The sequence below is a fragment of the Ascaphus truei genome, chromosome 1 (genome assembly GCF_040206685.1).
Source record: "Ascaphus truei isolate aAscTru1 chromosome 1, aAscTru1.hap1, whole genome shotgun sequence".
NCBI classification, from domain to species: domain Eukaryota; kingdom Metazoa; phylum Chordata; class Amphibia; order Anura; family Ascaphidae; genus Ascaphus; species Ascaphus truei.
This window is the reverse complement of record NC_134483.1, coordinates 310,393,398-310,411,591: the sequence shown is the minus strand read 5'-3', so window position 1 is coordinate 310,411,591 and position 18,194 is coordinate 310,393,398. Positions and strand designations below refer to the sequence as shown.

Sequence of the window (18,194 nt, the reverse complement as noted above, 5' to 3'; positions counted from 1 at the left end):
GAATGCGTAGTCCTAGTCGTACCGCGTCGTAGGGTTGGAGAGGTCAGGGTAGTCAGGGTACTTGCCGTGTTCCAGGGTTGGAGAGTCCGGGTAGGTAGAGTTTCGTAGCCAAGGTCCTGGGTAATAGTAGGTAGAGTAGTCGAGTAACGAAGCCGGGGTCAAAGTGCTGGAGAGTGTAGAAATCCAAGTAACAGGCAGGGTCAAACAGGTCAGACAAAGTTCAAGACAAAACTAGACAGCAGCGGTGAGCACAATGCATAAACAGGAGTTTATGCTCAGCAATGAAGGACAGGCAGAAGCAGGTATATATGTGGGAAGGGTCCAATTACCTTGCAGGGGTGTGTACTGGTCCACCAATGGTGTCAGAGAGACACTGATCAAAAACAGCTTGCAATTAGGCTTTCCTGATGCTAGGTCTGGTTGCCGGGCAACCCGCGCGCGTGCGCGATGCGCGTCGCGACGTGATGACGTCATGCGGTTTACTCAGCAAGTCTCCGCCTGTGGGAGGCTCCAGCAGCTCCCTCACGTTCTCCTGCTTCCTGGTTGCCGAGCAACCCGTGCGCGTGCGCGATGCGTCTCGCGGAGCTCCGCCATCACGCCGCTGTGCCTGCACTGCCCTGGCAGTGCGTGGGCGCATGACTCTGCCCCGTGGTGCTTCCCTGAGTCGGTCTCCGCGCGGATCAGAGGCAAGTGTGACAGTATCCCCCCCTTGAGGGGAGACCTCCGGGCGAACCAGAGATTGTTTCTCAGGGTGCCTACGGTGGAAGGCAGAGATGAGGCGGCTGGCATGTACCTGATGATGAGGAATCCACTCTCTCTCCTCTGGGCCAAAGCCTCTCCAGTGTACAAGATATTGTAATCCTCCTCTGGATATTCTGGAGTTGAGAATGGTCTGAACCTCGTATTCTTGTTGGCCCTCTACCAGTATGGTTTGCGGAGGTTTAGATTGTCCTTTGGAGGATGAGTCTTGATGATAAGGTTTGAGAAGGGATGAGTGAAATACAGAAGGAATCCTCATATTTTTTGGCAGTTCAAGCCGATAGGCTACTGGGTTGATCCTTTTGGTGATGCGGAAAGGGCCGATAAAACGTGGTGCCAGTTTGGGTGAAGCTACCTTTAGCCGAATGTTTTTGGTAGATAACCAAACCCTTTGTCCTACAGAGTACCCTGGGACCTCTCTTCGGTGATGATCCGCTTGTCTCTTGTGTAATATACCAGCGTGCTGTAGATTCCAATGGCTCTTCTGCCATAGGTCTTGTAAGTGGCGAATCCTGTCCTCTGCGGCCGGGACTCCAGACTTGGAGATGAGAGAAGGAAGTGCCGACGGATGGAAGCCATAGTTGACCATAAATGGTGACTGTCGGGATGATTCGTTCTGTAGATTATTGTGGGAGAATTCTGCCCATGGGAGAAGATCCGCCCAGTCGTCCTGAGTGTCAGCGATAAAGCACCTCAAAAACTGTTCCAGAGACTGATTGGTGCGTTCCGTCTGTCCATTTGTCTGGGGGTGATATCCTGATGAAAAGTGTAGGGTAACGTCCAGATTTTTACAAAACGCCCTCCAGAACCGGGAGATGAACTGGGATCCTCTATCGGACACTATGACCTGAGGGGACCCATGTAACCTGAAGATCTCCCTGATGAAAACTTCGGATAACATTGGTGCAGTGGGTAAACCCTTCATAGGGATGAAGTGTGCCTGTTTGGAAAATCTGTCCACCACCACAAGTATTGTGTCCATGCCTCTAGATTTGGGCAACTCAACGATGAAGTCCATCGATATATGTGTCCATGGACGTACTGGGATGGGTAGTGGTTGAAGGAGACCTGCTGGTCTGTTGTGTGGCGTCTTGCTTCGAGCACAAGTAGCGCACGTAGCTACGAAGGCTTGTATGTCTCTCCGCAAGTAGGGCCACCAGAATGTGCGTTCGATGAACTCAGTAGTTCTTTAGGTGCCAGGATGGCCTGCAGTCTTGGATGAATGTCCCCACTCCATGACTCTCCTCTGGAATTTACGGGGAGTGAACAACCGGTCCTCCGGAACGTTGAGTCCTGCCGGGATGTTGTTCTGAGCCTTAGTAATGTCCGTTAAGGCACTAAAAGTATTTGCAGCCAAAATACAAGTGGAAGGGAGAATGGTCTCCTGTTGATCCACCTTGTTATCCTCTACCAGGAACTGTCGTGACAAGGCGTCGGCTTTAATGTTTTTTGAACCAGGGATGTAGGAAATGAGGAAGTTAAAGCGAGTAAAGAATAAGGACCATCTTGCCTGGCGAGATCCTTGTCGCCGTGCTCCCTCAATGTACAGAAGATTCTTATGGTCCGTAAGTATCGTGACTGGCGACTCTGTGCCTTCCAGTAAGTGCCTCCACTCTTCCAAAGCCAGCTTGATAGCGAGGAGCTCCCGGTTACCTACATCGTAATTCCTTTGGGCGGAGGAAAATTTCTTTGAAAAATATGCACAAGGATGAAGTGGAGCTTGAGGATTCTTTCTCTGTGAAAGTATAGCACCTGCTCCTACATCGGAGGCGTCGACCTCCAAAAAAAAAGGTAATGAAGGATCTGGATGGGTTAAGATGGGTGCTGAGGCGAATGCCGTCTTTATTCTCTCGAAAGCCTGGAGGGCCTTCTCAGTCCACTTTGTAGGATCAGCTCCCTTCTGTGTGAGTGCCGTGATGGGTGCTACTACCGATGAGAATCCCTGAATGAACCTCCGGTAGTAGTTAGCGAAACCGAGGAACCTTTGGATGGCCTTGAGGGAGAGGGGACAGGGCCATTCGAGTACCGCCTTGACCTTGGTAGGATCCATAGCAAAACCGGTATCTGATATGATGTAGCCGAGAAAAGAGGTGGATGTTTGATGGAAATGGCATTTCTCGAGCTTGGCATACAAATGGTTCTCTCTTAAACGCTGCAGGACTTGTTTGACATGCATCATATGTTCCGGCATGGATCTGGAAAAAATTAATATATCGTCCAGGTATACTATAACATGGTGGTCCAGAAGGTCTCTGAAAATGTCATTGACAAAGTCTTGGAAGACCGCAGGAGCATTACACAATCCAAATGGCATGACCAGGTACTCGTAATGCCCGTCGCGAGTATTGAATGCTGTCTTCCATTCGTCTCCTTCTCTGATTCTAACCAGATTATAGGCTCCTCTGAGGTCCAGTTTGGTGAAGATCCTGGCTCCCTGGAGTTTGTCGAACAATTCGGCTATCAACGGAAGGGGGTAGCGGTTTTTTATGGTGAGTTTGTTGAGACCCCGGTAATCAATGCAGGGTCTGAGGGTTCCGTCCTTTTTTTTGACGAAAAAAAATCCTGCCCCCGCAGGTGATGAAGATTTCTTAATGAACCCCCTCTGGAGATTCTCCTGAATATATGTTCTCATGGCCTGGGTCTCAGGAATAGATAGTGGGTATGACCCTCCTCTGGGAGGTATGGCCCCGGGTAGAAGATCGATAGGACAGTCGTACGTCCGATGTGGCGGAAGTACCTCTGCTTGACGTTTGTCAAAGACATCGCGGAAATCTTCGTATATCCCCGGCAGCCGTACCCTGTCAGGATCCGTGACCTCCATTCCTGCCACTGCCTTTGGAGCAGACATGCAATGTTCCAACTCCAACGAAGTGGTGTGGCCTCTGTCCAGTCAATGACAGGATTGTGGATCCGGAGCCACGGAAGTCCCAGAATGATGTTCGAGGAGGGGGTGTGAATGACATCAAAGGTTATAGTCTCGGAGTGAAAGTCCCTAGTCATGATGTTAAGGGGTATGGTTTGTAAGGAAATGATCGCGGGCTGCAAGGGTCGTCCGTCAATGGCTTCAAGACCTACCGGTCGATCTTTGGGTACCAACGGTATTTTATTCTTGAAGGCGAACTTTTGGTCCACGAAGTTTCCTCCTGACCCCGAGTCCAGAAAGGCCTGTGTCTGTACTGTGAAGGTCTCACCGGATATGGAGATAGGTAGATAAAACCTCGTAGAGGGTTGAGGAGGGGGAAGAGTTGCAGTACCCAGCGTGATCCTCCTTATACAGTACTCACTGGGCTTTGGCGTTTCCCGGCTTCAGTGGACAGTTGAATACCAGGTGGCCGTTATTGCCACAGTAGAGGCATAGTCCCGCTCGTCTTCTTCGTTGCCTCTCGATAGGCGAAAGGCTAGTCCCTCCCAGCTGCATGGATTCATCTAGAGCAGGAGTTGTGGAGAGTAGAGGCCCTATGGTAGACAAAGAAGACGATTGTATACCTCGGGGGTGTTTGTTTCTCTCCATCCTTCTCTCTTGGAGGCGCTGGTCCATCCGGATGCACAGGTCTATCAGGTTCTCAAGTCCAGCGGGACGATCCAGAGCTGCTAATTCATCCTTCAACTGTTCGGACAGGCCCTGCCAGAAGACTGCAGATAGAGCCACATCGTTCCAGCCGGTCTCGGCCGCCACCGTCCGGAAGTCCAGAGCATAACGAGCCACAGTACGGTCTCCCTGAGAAATATTAAGCAGAGTGGATGCAGCCGTAACCTTACGCCCTGGGGTGTCAAACACCCTTCTAAATTCGGTGATGAAGAGAGTAAGGTCAGAGGTAAAATCTGGGCGTTGCTCCCAGATAGGAGAAGCCCATGCCAGGGCGGCGTCAGTCAGCAGGGAGATTATGTATGCGACCTTAGTACGAGAAACCGGAAAGCGAGAGGGCATTAGTTCAAACTGTATGAAACACTGGTTCAGAAACCCCCGACAACCGCTGGGATCCCCTGCATAACGGTTGGGCGCAGGTAGTCGTGGTTCGGAGGTAGGTGTGATAAGTGCAGGAGTGGCTGCGAGTGGAACGGGGTTGGTGGTAGATACTGTTAGGTCTAACTTGTTCAGTCAGGGTATCCACGTCTTGTTTAAGTTGGGAAACTAGTTGTTCTTTTAGTGTAAATGAGCCGGTAAGTTGCCGGAAGCATTCCTCATGGGTGTCTAAGCGTCGGGCCACCTCAGCAGCGTCAATGTTTGTTGGGCTGAGCATATTTTCACGCTGCGCTCACCACAAACAGGACGGAAGACCGCGGGGCTGAGGTGGGGATTGATAGGCACCGACCCACAACCACGCAGTCCTGTCCGGAATGCGTAGTCCTAGTCGTACCGCGTCGTAGGGTTGGAGAGGTCAGGGTAGTCAGGGTACTTGCCGTGTTCCAGGGTTGGAGAGTCCGGGTAGGTAGAGTTTCGTAGCCAAGGTCCTGGGTAATAGAAGGTAGAGTAGTCGAGTAACGAAGCCGGGGTCAAAGTGCTGGAGAGTGTAGAAATCCAAGTAACAGGCAGGGTCAAACAGGTCAGACAAAGTTCAAGACAAAACTAGACAGCAGCGGTGAGCACAATGCATAAACAGGAGTTTATGCTCAGCAATGAAGGACAGGCAGAAGCAGGTATATATGTGGGAAGGGTCCAATTACCTTGCAGGGGTGTGTGCTGTCCACCAATGGTGTCAGAGAGACACTGATCAAAAACAGCTTGCAATTAGGCTTTCCTGATGCTAGGTCTGGTTGCCGGGCAACCCGCGCGCGTGCGCGATGCGCGTCGCGACGTGATGACGTCATGCGGTTTACTCAGCAAGTCTCCGCCTGTGGGAGGCTCCAGCAGCTCCCTCACGTTCTCCTGCTTCCTGGTTGCCGAGCAACCCGTGCGCGTGCGCGATGCGTCTCGCGGAGCTCCGCCATCACGCCGCTGTGCCTGCACTGCCCTGGCAGTGCGTGGGCGCATGACTCTGCCCCGTGGTGCTTCCCTGAGTCGGTCTCCGCGCGGATCAGAGGCAAGTGTGACAGGAAGGCCGTGGAAGCCTGGTGAAACAAACACTTCTCCATCTTGGCGTAAAGACGGTTAGAACGAAGCCTGGAGAGCACAAGTTTGGTATGTTGAATGTGTTCCTCCAGATTTTTAGAAAAAATAAAGATGTCGTCTAGATAGACAAAGACAAAAGTTCCAAAACGTCACGGAAGATGTCGTTCATAAATTCCTGAAACACGGCCGGGGCGTTACACAGCCCAAAGGGCATAACAAGGTATTCCTAGTGTCCAGAACGTGTATTTAATGCTCTTTTCCACTCGTGTCGCTCTCTTATGCGAATGAGATTATAGGCATCCCTTAAGTCAAGTTTTGAAAAAATAGAGGCCCCTTGGAGACGATCGAACAGTTCAGAAATGAGCGGAAGCGGATACAGTAGAGGCAACGTTTATTCTAACATTTGCCATAAACTAGCCGGGTTACATTCTGGGTATGTGCTGGGTATGTGCTGGGTATGTTCTGGGCTAGTTTGAGGCACGTTTAAGGCATTTCTGCATTGACTAACGACCCATAGGATTAACACAGCAGGGATCCCTGGCAGTCCAATTCAGTTTGAATGGGACTGCCAGAGACCCCCGATGTTAATCTGATAGGCCATTAATCAATGCAGAAATGCTGGGGCTAGTTTAAGGAAAGTTTAAGGCGTGTATTCAGAATGTACCTGGGTGTTTCCTGGGTTTTTTGGGGAATTGCCACTGGTTTTTGTTCGAATAAGAGTTGCCTCTACTGTACCTGTTTTTCACCGTGATCTTATTGAGTCCGCGGAAGTCTATGCATGGCCTTAGAGATCCATCCTTCTTCTTCACAAAAAAAACCCAGCCCCGGTAGGAGAGGTGGAGTTGCGAATGAAACCTTTTTCCAGGTTTTCTTGAATATAAGTAGTCATGGCCTCGGTCTCCGGGATGTAGAGTGGGTAAGACTTAGACTTTGGCAGAACAGTCCCAGGAATGAGGTCGACCGGGCAATCGAACGGGCGATGAGGAGGGAGGACCTCTGCTTGTACCTTGTTGAACACGTCCAGGTACTCATGGTACACGGCAGGCAAGGACGAACGATCGGCAGGTACGGAGTCCAGACCAGCAAGCACAACCACGGGAGGATCCGCTGGCGTAGAATCTGTGGACGAGGGCCACTGGATGGGCAAGGTACCGGACCAATCAATCCGCGGATTGTGGAGTTGAAGCCAAGGCAATCCTAATATAATTTGTACGGAAGGAGACTGGAAAACGTCAAAGCCAATTACCTCCTTGTGACCATCAGCCAGGGTCAAGGTAAGAGGAACAGACTCGAAGATGATGAAAGCCGGCTGGAGTGGTCGTCCGTCGATGGCCTCAAGGTCAACTGGGCTCTTCCTTCTGACCATGGGGATTTGATTCTCCTCTGCAAACTGCTGGTCCAGGAAATTACCGCCCGATCCGGAATCTATGAATGCTTCGACCTTTACGACAAGGTTGGGAGCCTCCAGTGTGGCTGGTAGAATCAGCTTCTTTGGGAGAGCTTTGGAAGGAGAGGGGTTAGGAGAGACAGTACCCAGTAGAAGCCCCTCTACTTTTACTGGGTGTGCCCGTCTCCCGGCTTCCAGGGCCAGGAGAGGAGTAGCGACTGACCTGTGAGAAACAACAGAGGGAGAAGAACGGGAACAGTGTCTCTCGTGTCGTCGCTCCTGCGTGCGCTGATCCATGCGTACGCTCAGGGTGATGAGTTCCTCCAGGGACGTAGGTTGGGCGTGAGTAGCCAGATCGTCTTTCAACGTATCTGAAAGTCTGTGCCAGTACGCAGCTGAGAGCGCCTCATCATTCCATTGGACCTCGGCGGCCAGCGTAGGGAACACGATGGCGTATTTGGCAGCTGAATTTTGACCCTGAGAAACATGGAAGAGAGAGAAGGCAGCTGTCTCGTGCCGTGCAGAGATAACAAACACAAGTTGAAATTCACGTCTGAATAAGGTATAATCTTGCGTTATTTCGCTTCCACGCTCCCATAGGGGAGAGGCCCAGGCAAGGGCGTCTCCGGTGAGTAGGGCGTAAATATAAGCAATCTTAGCACGGCCAGTAGGAAACAGAGAGGGAGACATCTCAAACTGCACCTCACATTGGTTTAAGAACCCGCGGCAGTTGAGGGGGTTCCCATCATAGCGATTTGGCGAGGGAATCCATAGACCAGGGTTGGCGTAGGGAGTAGCCACAGGTGGCGTAGAAGGCGAGGGCTTTCTCGAAGCGCCACATTAGTTAATTGCTGGGAGACAGTGGACAGTTGAGTACTAACGCGTTGTAAAGTTTCCAGAGGAATAATTATCTCCACCACTGTACCCACCTCAGGGGGGTCTGCGTTTGTTGGGCTCTGCATAATGTCATGCCTGTATGCCCACAGACCAAGCTAGACCCCAGTACTGAGGTGGGAATGGTATGATCCCACACACCCACAGCAGTGGGAGCAAGCCCGGAGTGTGGTATGGCGTTGCAGGGCCTGTTGGAAGAGTTGTTAGTGTATACTTGCAACGCTTGGGGAGTGTCCGTGAGAATAGTCGTGTCCATTTGCCAAAGTTCAGGGATCCAGAGGGTAGAGTCGTCAGAGAGCAAGCCAGGTCCTAGGAAGCCAGAGGTCAGCGGAGTCGTATGCGTAGCAGGGTTCAAATGGATACCAGAGAGCAGAGCAGTCTAGGGAGAGCAGGGGTCAAAGCCAGGGAAATCCAAAGTAACACAGGAGCAGGTAATCACAGGAGCACAGAGGGAGTACAGCATAGGACAGGTACACAGGGAAACAGGAACTATACAGAGCGAGGAAGAGGTGGACAGACAGGGATTATAAAGGAAGGTGCACCAATGACAGAGAGGGGAGGAGTAGAGAAAGAAGTGGGTCTATTTTGATCTGGTTTAAAACTGATTGGCCGGCAAAGCCGGCCAATTCAGGTGAACAGCAATTCTACTTGTTGCCAAGTAGAACAAAGAAAAACCAGTCAAACAAATATTCAAAGGAAGACCAACAAGTGCACTGTTGAAGTGCACTTAAAGCAGAAGGGTTAACTCTAAAGAACCCTTGATGGGGGATACCGAGCAGAGCACCCCGCCTAACGCCCACTGGGAGGCAAACTCTGAAACCGTCCCAGTAGACTCGGCGTACGAGTACTCTGCCCGAATACGGGAGTGCACCAGCGCCCGGAACATGGCCACGATGTTTGTTGGGACCCCCCCCCTCCAAAACCTGCTTCCTGGTTTTACAAATGGCTACCTTAGCCAATGCCAGGAGCAGGCTGACCAGGAGATCCCTAGGCTTATTGTTCCGGGACACAGCACCCAAAAATAAAAAGATGAGGGGAGAAGTGTAGCCAGAACTGCAGGAGAAGGCTCTTCAAGAAGGAAAAGAGGGGCTGCAGTCTGGCGCAACTCAAATAAATGTGATATACGGACTCCCGCTCGCTACAAAAGGGACAGGCGGCGGGGGAGTCCGTGAAGTGTGCCAAGTACTCTCCTGTGCTCAGTGCACCGTGGAGGACCCTCCAACTCAAATCCCCGGCGGGACGGGGAACCAAACCAAACCTTCCACCGGGGTCTCTCGCCCTCGTTCGCAGGAAATACCCGCCTCCAGATAGTATCAGGGCGGGTGACAAGGGCGAGGTAGTGCACTATATGGAGCACTAGAGAATACAGGACTTTCCTCGGCATGCCGCGGAAACATGCCGGGGACATATCCCCCAACCTGCTGAGGTTGGGGGAGACAGGAGCCTGAGGGGGTTGCCGTGGCTTTGGTTCCACGCAAAGATCCGGAGAGCTGAAGTTGATAGGTTGACAAGGCTCTCCGGTCTGCAATACCCCCTGAATGAAGGTGCGTGAGTCAGGGTGGATGCCATCTTTAATCTCCCGTATCAAACGATGAGGGACGCGGGCAGTACGCAGATCCATATGGGGCGCGAGCACCTCGGCCCTAACACAGTCTCGCCGCTCAAAGTCCAGGAGATCCCCGACTCTGGTCACCTGCGCCAGGATTAGCCGGCGGCAAATAGAGGGTGAATCCAACATCCGAGCCCCCACTGCCGGATTATACAGCAGGGGCTCGACGAGGAAATCAACCCCCACCGCCTGTTCCTTCCTGGTCGCGGAGACCAGTTTCCAGGCCTTAAGTAAGTCCCGGTAGTATGCCGGCAGCTCCGAGAGGTCTCTACCTAAACCCTCTGGCCTGATGATAAACAGTTGCTGGTCATACCTCATATTGTGCAGCTGCCGAAAGAAACTGGTTGCCAGCTGGCACCACTGCGGAGACGGATCTGCGAATAGGTATCTCTGCAGGTATTGGAGGCGGAAAGTGTGTAACTGGGAGCGGACACACACCACTCCCTGTCCACCCTCCTCCAAAGGAAGGCACGCAACTCCCGCAGAGACCCAATGCTTCCCCATCCAGAGAAAGTCCATCAACCTCCTCTGGATCTTGTTGATAAATTCGGGGGTCGGACCCATGGCTATCAGCCGGTGCGATAGCTGACTGGCCACCAGCTGGTTGATCACCAGGGTTCTTCCCCTGAGGGAAAGCATTCTCGACAGATACACCCAAGACCCCAGACGAGCAATGACTCGTTCCTCAAGATCACTGAAGTTTTCTGGGGCCGGGTTCTCCGCAGCAGACAGGTAGACTCCCAGATATTTGGGAGTATTGCTCCTCCACGAGACATTACGAAACGTGTGGGGCAAAGAGTCCACCTGTAAGGGACCCACCAAAATGCCGGAGCACTTAGACCAGTTGATCCGAGCAGAAGAGGCCGCGGTGTAGACCTCTTGGCACGCTTGCGCCCGCTCTAGATCATCTTGGTCCTGGGCCACGAGGAGCACGTCATCGGCATAAGCCGACAGGACTACCCGCATGTCGGGCTCCCGCAGCACCAACCCGGTGAGCCTCATCCTCAGTAGGCAGAGGAAGGGCTCAATGGCCAGCGCGTACAGTTGCCCAGACAGTGGGCACCTTTGATGTACTCCCCGACCAAACACAAAAGGTGCCGTCAGGGACCAATTGATCTTCAACAGACACTCTGCAGAGGCGTACAGCATCTGGAGAAAACCCACAAATTGTGGGGCGAAGCCAAACTCCCACAGGGTCTGCATCAGGTAACGGTGATCCACCCTGTCAAACGCCTTCTCCTGATCTAGGGACAGGAGGGCGAGTGACAGACCAGTCCTCTGCGCGTGATGTAGCAGGTCCCGGACCAGAAAAATGTTGTCATGAATACTCCGGCCCGGGACAGTATAGGACTGGTGGGGGTGAATCACCTCTGCCAGCACTGACTTGAGCCTCAGCGAGAGCTCTTTGGCTACGATCTTATAGTCCATGCTTAACAGTGAGACCGGTCGCCAGTTAGAGATCTGGCGGAGATCCCCCTTCTTCGGCAGCAAAGACAGTATTGCCCGCCGACATGAAAGGGGCATCTCACCAGTCTCCAGGGCTTCGGCCAGGACCTCGGTGAAATCAGGTCCCAGCATCTCCCAGAAAAACCGGAAGAACTCCACCGTCAGCCCGTCTAGCCCCGGCGTTTTTCCGCGGGACATGTGACTGAGGGCTTCACAGAGCTTGGCCAGAGTCAAAGGTAACTCAAGCCACTCCCTTCCACCCTCGCCGACCGTGGGAAGCCCCTCCCATAAAACCCTGCATGCGTCTGGCTGGATGGACTCCGGAGAGAAAAGGTCTACGTAGAATCTCCAGGTTCTTTCCCGGATGCTCTCCGGGTCAGTCAGAGGGGTTCCGTCTTCTGCTAGCAAGCAGGTGATATGTTTACGGTTTCCCCTCTTTTTCTCCAGCGCACAGAAGAGGCGCGACCCACGACCCATCTCCCGAAGGAAGTGGATGCGGGATAGCACATACGCCCCCCGAGCTCTCCGATCTTCCATGTCCCGGAGAGCGCACTTCCTCTCCACGTACGCACACTGCAGGTATTGGTCTCCTGCCACAGACAGCCGCTTCTCGAGATCGAGCACCTCTTCCCTAAGGGCCTCGATCTCAGCATCGCGCCGCCTGCTGGCACCTTTGGTGTACTCCTGACAAACGAGGAGCAGATTAACCTTGCCCACGTCCCACCACTGCTCTAACATGGCAAAGTCTGATCTGCAACCTCTCCAGGCCATCCAAAAGTCTCAGACCGACGTTGCAAACCCCTTGTCTTCCAACAACGTATTGTTGAAGTGCCAATAGGCGGCCGAGGGCGCTGCTGGTAGTAGCGCCACCGTCATGGACGCACAATTGTGGTCCGAAAACGGCAGCAGCCTAATGGTACTGGACTGGGCTCGCGACAGGCTGTGGCTGGATATATACAGCCTGTCGATCCGGGACCAGGATATCCGTTCACCTCTAAACAACCTAACATGGGTGAACTCAGTGGATGCCTCGGGATGTTGTTCTCGCCAGACGTCTACCAAGGAGTAGCGTGTGATGACCTCCCGCAAGGCCGACGCAGAACACGGGTGTGGCTCCGGGCCATTCCGGTCTTTCAGAGCCTCGAGGGTGCAGTTGAAATCACCTCCGAGCACCACGTGTTCGTCCGCGTCCACTGTCTCCAGGTATTCAGACATTCTGACGAAGAACTGCCTTCTCAGGGGTCTGGTGGCAGGAGCATACACGTTCAAGAAATTAAACGTGTAGTCCTCGTGCCGGACCCTGAGATGCAACAGGAGACCTGGAACAACAGTTTTGGCAAGCAGTAGCTCTGGTTGAAAGGACTCAGAGAACAGGGTCACCACCCCACTAGATGACGAAGTGAGGTGGCTGAAGAAGACCTTGCCTCGCCACTCCAGATGCCAGCTGGCTTCAGCCTCTGGAGTGGTATGGGTTTCCTGCGAAACCCGTCCTTACAGCCATTCACGTTAAGTGTACCGATGCTCAAAGTCATTGGTAATCATGAGTTTTGCTTTCCACAGGCGCTCAGGGAGCTACACCCCGAGAAACCTTTATGTGGTCTCGCATCAATTTATGAAATTTCAGGACACGAAGATGGATAGGCCCAGAGATTTTGGCCTTGTGGTTAGCCCTGATGTATACTAAGATAGAGTGGAGAATGACTGAGGCATCCTTCCACTTTCCAAGGGCCAACTGCACCTTCGTGGTTCCGTGTTTGCAGAGGGTATCCTCCAGGAAACCATCTAGCTCTTGGGCAGGGATAATGGGGGTCAAAGAGTCCACCGCCTTCGCGGTGCCAGAGGACTCTTCACTGAGCCCCAACTCCCCGAGCTCCTCTTGACTGAAAAACTGAAGACCCCCGCCCCTCTCTGCAGGGGCCTTTCTCAGCCTTAAAGTGGGTCCCCTCCTCGGTGTTTCCACGAGGGGGTCCACTATATCCTCCACATCCAACCCCGGGGTGGAATGTTCAGGGGTAGCTGGTGGCGGTATGGCGGAGGTAGCAGTCTCCCTAGTGTCCTCGGGGGCCAACGAGGCACACAGTGCCCTCCTGGTCTCCTCTACCACCATGCGAACAAACGAGATGCCACGGGCATTCGCATTAATCACGTGAGGGCATTTTTCAGCAAGTACCTCATAGGGAGGGTCCAGCCCAGCAGTCGCCACCAACAAAGTGCCCGACCAAAACTCCTCACCAGGAGAGCTCACACCTGGCATCTCCCAGATGCAAAATGAAGTGCTCGCTAAAACACCGTCACCCACACCCGCCTCCCCCACTCCATCCTCCAAACCCCCAACCACGGGGGTCAGCCCTAGCCCATCCCCTTCTTCCGGTGACACAAACCGGGGCTCAGCCTCAGGTGTGCCATCCGAAGGCGGCACAGCCGGAGGGGGATCCTGGCCGACCTCCGAGTCCCCGAAGACAACTGTGTCCGGCGCGGCAGATTCACCGAAACACAAGTCCCCGGGGGATGTTCTCCAACTGGGAGGGGTGTTGGAAGGCTCCCCAATGTCCATTTCTAGGAGCAAAGCCTCATGTTGTTGAGCACTTTGATCTTCCACCCCAGGGACGCCAGGTACCTCCTCCTGTATTCCCTCCAGATCTTCGAGGGGGGGGACTGCATATTGATGGGTCCGGCTTACAATGGCTAATCCTAACCTGTGGGCCAGACAGGGCCACCCTGTGCGGAATTGATGTTGCATTCCGCTTCGGAAACTTCTGAGGGTGAACGTAATACGGTTCACCCTCCTCGCCCTCCTCAATCACCCTCTTGTTCTTAGTTTTTGATTTCCTCTTCCTGGGGATTGATTCCCCAAAAAAGGGTACCGCCACCTCCTCAGCGGGAGCCTCCCACCGCTTCCCCGCACCCGGTACGGTGCTTACAATGGGCGTAGGATGCTCCTGGGGGGAGACAGCGACAACAGAGGGTAACTTCTTCAGGGTAACTCTTTTCTTCTCCCTCTTTTTCCTGGGGAGAAGTGCAGACGTCACCGCCCGAGATGGGGCAGCGACATCTCCTGCGGTCCCAGGGGGGACCTGGGCCCCTGAGGGCTCTGCCGTGGTGGGCGCAGCGGTACAGGGTGTCTCCTTCCGGGGTGGGACAGTGACAACAGAGGGTGGCCACTCCAGGGCGACCCCCTCACCCTCTCTCCGCTCCCCGGGGAGAGGTGCAGATGTCACTGCTCGAGATGGGGCAGCGACATCTCCTGCGGTCCCAGGGGGATCTGGGCCCCCGAGGGCCCCGCCCCAGTGGGCGCAGCGGCACAGGGTGTCTCCTCCCGGGGGGAGACAGTGACAACAGAGGGTGGCCGCTCCAGGGCGACCCCCTCCCTCCGCTCCCCGGGGAGAGGTGCAGATGTCACTGCTCGAGATGGGGCAGCGACATCTCCTGCGGTCCCAGGGGGGACCTGGGCCCCCGAGGACCCCTCTGTGGTGGGTGCAGATGTCACTGTTCGGGATGGAACAGCGACATCTCTTGCGGTCCCTGGAGGTACCTGGGCCCTCGAGGGCCCCGCTGTGGTGGGCACAGCGGCACCGGGTGTCTTGGCAGAGGGAGGGGCGGGTGCAGGAGCTGAAGTGGGATTTCTATTCCCTTTGGGGCAACTCCTACGAGTGTGCCCCAGCTCCTTGCACAAATAACACCTAACCCCCTCCGTGCCATAGAACACAGTGTATTGAATGCCCTCGTAGGGCACCCTAAAGGACCCCTCCACAGATTCTGTGCTCCCCGGCAGCATCAGCTGTACCTGCCGCCTAAATGAGAGCACATGCCTCAGTGCTCTATCCCTGCAGCCCAGCGGAATTTTTGTTATGGGAGATTTAATATCTCCCAGGGCTTGCAGGCGTGGGCGCATGAGGCTGTCTGGGATTAAGGGGGGCACATTGGACAGGGTGATTTTTGTGCCTAACCCCTCCATGGGCTCTATGGGGATGTAGGTCCCCCCTACACTGATGCCTTTCTGCACCAGGGTGTGGGTGGCAGCCAGCGTACGGAGGAAGAAAATGCCCCTCCCATACATCTTGCTGGCCGCCACCACAGCAGAGGCACCCACAACATCTGCCACAGCCCTCACATAGATCTCCATGTTGAGGCCAGGTGACATTGGGCACCTCACCCAAAGCTTCCTGCTCACACCGGTCGTGGCCCCAGCGTTGTTGTTGCTGGGGTCAACGCCTGCAGCTGCCACCTGCGCCCATGTTGGAACTGGGACTGCAGGGGTTAAACTGACAACAGGAGCCGGGGGAGGTGTGGCCAGGGCACTGGATGTACCAGGCGTAGGGCTGTGGTTATTGATCCTAGGGGCCCCAGTTTTGGGGTACGATGTCCAGGTGTGGCCCCCGCTGCTGCACTAGTCCTATTCCACCACTTTAGGGAACAGATCAATACATTATTAGGCCAATAATTTGTTTTTAATTTCTTGCTTTGTATTGTTGGTGATTTTTTTCGATGTTTGTTTATTATGTGGATGTAATTGTTTGTCATTTTGCTGCGTTATTAAAAAAACATTTGGCCGATTGATTTTCATTTTTAATTAATGATGTCTTGTGTTGGGTAATGCTTTTAATGGTTGTGTTGCCGATATTTTTCATAATTAATTTCTTTGTTGGTTACTGTTTCAATGAATTCATTGTTGTTTTATTAATTAATTGGTTTGATTGGTTACTGTTACAATTAATTCATTGTTGTTTTTTTAATTAATTGGTTTGATTGGTTAATGGTTTTAATTCCTTGATGAGGTGGTTAGTGCTTTTATTAATTGCATTAGCTGGCTAGTGTTTTTATTTATTGAATTTGAGTGTTACGGTGGGTTTTAATGTTTTATTATTGTGTCTTTTGTGCATTAATGTATTTTGATTAGGATGCCCATTGATTGCTATAGTGGCTTATCATGCCATATTATTATATGGGTATGATGTACCACAATACCACTCAATGGGTACAGAGTGGGTATAGTGGGTCCGAGGTGGGTGGTTAGGCCTCCTATGTGGGTAGCGGGGCAGGGTGGGTTAACCCCTTAAGTACTATAGTGGTTATTAACCGCTAAGGTGATTAAGGGGTTGGGGGCCATTAGAACGTATATATTATGTATATATGCTTTCTGGCAGCAGAGGACAGGGACCTGCAGTATCATATTATCTGTGGTAAGTAGAACTGTATTTATGTCAGGACTCGCGAACCCACGCGTGTCCCCGCGCAGGTCCCGCGCGCCCGCACTTGCCTGCGGCCCACTGCGACACCTGCTGTCAGCCCTCCGCGCTGCCGCCCTCCCTCACGCGTCTCTTTTTTTGGGGGGGCGATTCAGGCCTTTATCGCCCACTTATCGACGCTTACTGAATCCGAGTAGGCATTTTGGACGATAAGTGCTCTATAAGTGGCTTATGAACGCTTACTGCATAGGCCCCTAAGTGTCATATTTAATTTTGGAGTTCAATTGGAGGTGAAGATTAGAGGAAGATCTGGCACCACAACAACAACAACTTTGCAACTGTGAGAACTTGACTTGCTAAATGCTGTGATTATTTGTACGCTTCCAATCCTTCAATAACTGGGATATCTCTCATTCTGCATCTCACTATGCCCTCCCTATTGCTTTTTCTGTTTACTGTTTCCTCACTCCTTTTTGAACGTCTCCTCAAACACACCTCCAGACCCCCCCACCCACTCCTCCAACTCACCTCCAGACTCACCCCCACTTGCTCCTCCAACTCACCTCCAGACTCACCCCCACTTGCTCCTCCAACTCACCTCCAGACTCACCCCCACTTGCTCCTCCAACTCACCTCCAGACTCACCCCCCACCCACTCCTCCAACTCACCCCTCCAACCCACCTCGACTCACCCCTCCACCCACTCCTCCAACCCACCCCAGACTCAGACCCCATCCACTTCTCCAACACACCTCCAGACTCACCCTCACCCACCTCCAGACTCATCCCTCACCCACTCCTCCAACATACCTCCAGATTCCCCCCCTCCTCCAACCTACCTCCAGACACCCCACACCCACCTCCAACCCACCTCCAGACTCACCCCCCCACTCACTCCTCCAACCCACCTCCACTCACCCCCCTCACTCCTCCAACCCACCTCCACTCACCCCCCACCCACTCATCCAACCCACCTCCAGACTCACCCCCATCCACTCCTCCAATCCCCCTCCAGACTCGCTCCCCCCCACCCACTCCTCCAACCCACTTATAGACTCAACCCCACCCATCCACTCCTCCAACCCACCTCCACTCAACCCTCCCCACCCGCTCCAACCCACCTCCAGACTCACCCCAACACCCACTCCTCCTACCCACCTTGACTCACCCCCTCACCCACTCCTCCAACCCACCTCGACTCACCTCCCCACCAACTCCTCCAGCCTACCTCCAGCTGACTCCCCCCGCTTTTCTCAACCCACCCTCAGATTTCCCCTCCTCCAGATTCCCACCCCCAGACATGCCCCCCGCTCTTCCAATTCCTCCCGCTCCTCCCCAACCCACCTCCTGACTTCCCAGCTCAATCAGTGGTCCTGTCAAAGAGCCTGCTTCAGCACAGGTGACTCAATCAGTCCCTGCTTCAGCATGGTCTATGACATTTGCCACGACTAAAACACTGCCTGTGGTCCGCTGCTAGGACATTTCAGCGCATTGTCCGCTGCGTGCTCATGTGCCAACTGCTCACTCCTGCGCCTGACCGCCCTCTCCGACAAGCCAGGTCTGATAAGTGCATTTTTAAATGTCCTACACTGCCTAGACTGGCCGCTCCGAAGCGCCATCTTTAAATGTCCCACACAGCATTTATTGAGCCACCTGTGCTGAAGCTGGGATATCATTACAACCTGACCTGTTGTGGGGTCTTATGAACTGAAGTTGAGAACCCCTTCCTTAAGGTGAATTGGTTATAATTTGACTGAAGGCTTATATCATTTAGTTTTAAAGTGTGCCACCTCCACCCCAAAAATAGGTTTTGCCCCCACCCATTCTGTATCCTATTGCTCCCCTTTCTCTATGCGGTGCACA

General features: G+C 53.3%; 1 protein-coding gene across 1 annotated transcript in view; it reads right to left on the bottom strand.

Annotated features, from left to right (window-relative positions):
* Positions 1-3,590, bottom strand: part of LOC142496783 (uncharacterized) — a 42,038-nt gene extending 38,448 nt beyond the window's left edge. The window contains exon 1 of the mRNA XM_075603754.1: positions 2,270-3,590. Within this exon, the coding sequence (XP_075459869.1) occupies positions 2,270-3,580 (1,311 nt within the window). The 5' untranslated portion in view covers positions 3,581-3,590. The remainder of the gene's footprint in view (positions 1-2,269) is intronic.
* Positions 3,591-18,194: the final 14,604 nt, after the last annotated feature.